At 34.9% G+C, this 2,135-nt stretch overlaps 1 protein-coding gene across 1 annotated transcript; it reads left to right on the forward strand.

Annotated features, from left to right (window-relative positions):
- The first annotated feature begins 813 nt into the window (after positions 1 to 813).
- On the forward strand, positions 814 to 1,577 carry LOC110030329 (ubiquitin-40S ribosomal protein S27a). The gene has a single exon (XM_020732997.1). The coding sequence runs from the start codon at positions 923 to 925 to the stop codon at positions 1,391 to 1,393; it is 471 nt and encodes a 156-aa protein (XP_020588656.1). The 5' UTR covers positions 814 to 922; the 3' UTR covers positions 1,394 to 1,577.
- The last annotated feature ends 558 nt before the right edge of the window (positions 1,578 to 2,135 follow it).

The raw sequence follows: 2,135 nt of genomic DNA on the forward strand, positions 1-2,135 counted from the left end.
TTTATATAAAACAAAATTGTTTATACATTGATAATCATTAAATGCAAAACAAGATATTGATGATTTAAACAACAATTTGACACGGTGGAAATAATTTATAATAATCATGGGCAGCATTTCAAAATTTCATTAATAATTCAAATATATTACAGATAAAATTTTCACATAGCCAAAATAATTTAAAAAAATAAAAAATATACGGGCATCATAACAACGTGGGATAAAAATTTATTAAAAAAATTAGTAGAATTTCACCATATCGTACATAATTTAAAAATGTAACGATTAATACAACAACGTAATACTAAAAATGAATGACCTAGACTAAAAAATATTAAAAATATAGACAACAATTTAGTATTTCGTAAATGAAAAAAACGGAGCATCATGACAGTACTAAATGTGAAAAAAATACATAAGAAAAAAACTAAATTAATATAATAACTACTTTTAAAAAGTTTAGGAATATTATTACCTAAGAAAAACTAAGGGTGCGTTTGAGACAGCTTGTGCGTTTCAAGATAAACTGCTTATCCTGAAAAACGGCCCGCGACCTGCGTTTAGTGTAAAAATTCAAACGCGTTTTCAGGTAAGCTAGCAAAACGCGCGAACCAAATGGTACGACGATATTTTAAAAACACTGCTCATATTTATAAGCGGCCCCAAATGGGCCATAAGAGAATTAGATGTAAAAGAGGAGTGATTTTTATAATAATTTGATTTATTAAGTGATAATTTGGCTCTGTCAAAATTAGTCCTAAACATCCATAAGTCTCTCCGCGAGACATTTCACAGCTTGTCACTATAAAAGCATTTCAAAGCTGTTCCAAAACCTAATCCTCCGTCCCCTGCTTCGACCTCCCGCCGCTATATTGATTTTCGTCGCCCTCGGCGGCAGAAGCCGCTTCTCTTAGCCGGAAAGATGCAGATCTTCGTAAAAACCCTAACGGGGAAGACGATCACCCTGGAGGTGGAGTCATCCGACACCATTGACAACGTTAAGGCCAAGATCCAGGACAAGGAAGGCATTCCACCGGACCAGCAACGCCTTATCTTCGCCGGAAAGCAGCTCGAGGATGGACGCACTCTAGCTGACTATAATATCCAGAAGGAGTCGACCCTCCACCTCGTCCTTCGCCTTCGAGGTGGCGCCAAGAAGCGTAAGAAGAAGACATACACCAAGCCGAAGAAGATTAAGCACAAAAAGAAGAAGGTAAAGCTCCCTGTGCTACAATTTTACAAGGTCGATGACTCTGGTAAAATGGTCCGTCTCAGAAAGGAATGCCCGAACGGCGAGTGCGGTGCTGGGACGTTCATGGCGAATCACTTCGATCGCCACTACTGCGGCAAGTGTGGGCTCACTTACGTCTACCAGAAGGCTCAAGGTGAGTGAAAGATGCAGTGATGACCGCTGAGGGGGATGTTTCTTGTTGATTTCTGCTATTTGTTTGGTAATATAGCTTGCTTTTAGTCTAATTGATTTTGTCAAATTTTATGATGAGAACATGTTACTTTGCTAGACGCAATCGCTTATCTGGATTTATTGAGCTATAAAGGTTTTGTTTTGGACTGTATTATTCAAGAACTTTTAATCTGATTTTGATTTCTCCTTTTAATCATTTAGGCATTGTTTTGATTGTTGATCTGCCTCTCACTAGCGAAATATTGCCCATTTTGTTGCTATTGCCAATGTTTTCATTTGCTTTTTTTGAATTTTTGTATGAAATAGCCATATTTTGAAATGTAGTTTTATAGAGATGAAGATGTTATATTACTTCAACATGGAAATTATAAAAAAATCGAATTTATCATGCATGCAATGAAATTACTTGTGAGAGCAATTCAACACAGCCAAAAAATTCTTGTTATTGTAATTTTGTCTGATTGAATTATATAAATTTCTACCTTGAAGTCAATCTATGTGCCAAAAAAAAAAGAAATAGAAATATTTAATGTGATTATTGATATGCGATAGACATAATTGAGTTTTAGGATGCATGTTTAGTTGGAAAGATACATATCTAAGTTATGTTGAAGTCAATGGTAATATGTAGATCTGATAATAGCATTATTTGTAGTTTTGAGGTGATCAAATATTTTTCAATTAAAGTTGGGCTAAATCAATTTATTTTTTG

Source organism: Phalaenopsis equestris, unplaced genomic scaffold (assembly GCF_001263595.1).
Source record: "Phalaenopsis equestris unplaced genomic scaffold, ASM126359v1 Scaffold000702, whole genome shotgun sequence".
In the NCBI taxonomy this organism is placed as follows: domain Eukaryota; kingdom Viridiplantae; phylum Streptophyta; class Magnoliopsida; order Asparagales; family Orchidaceae; genus Phalaenopsis; species Phalaenopsis equestris.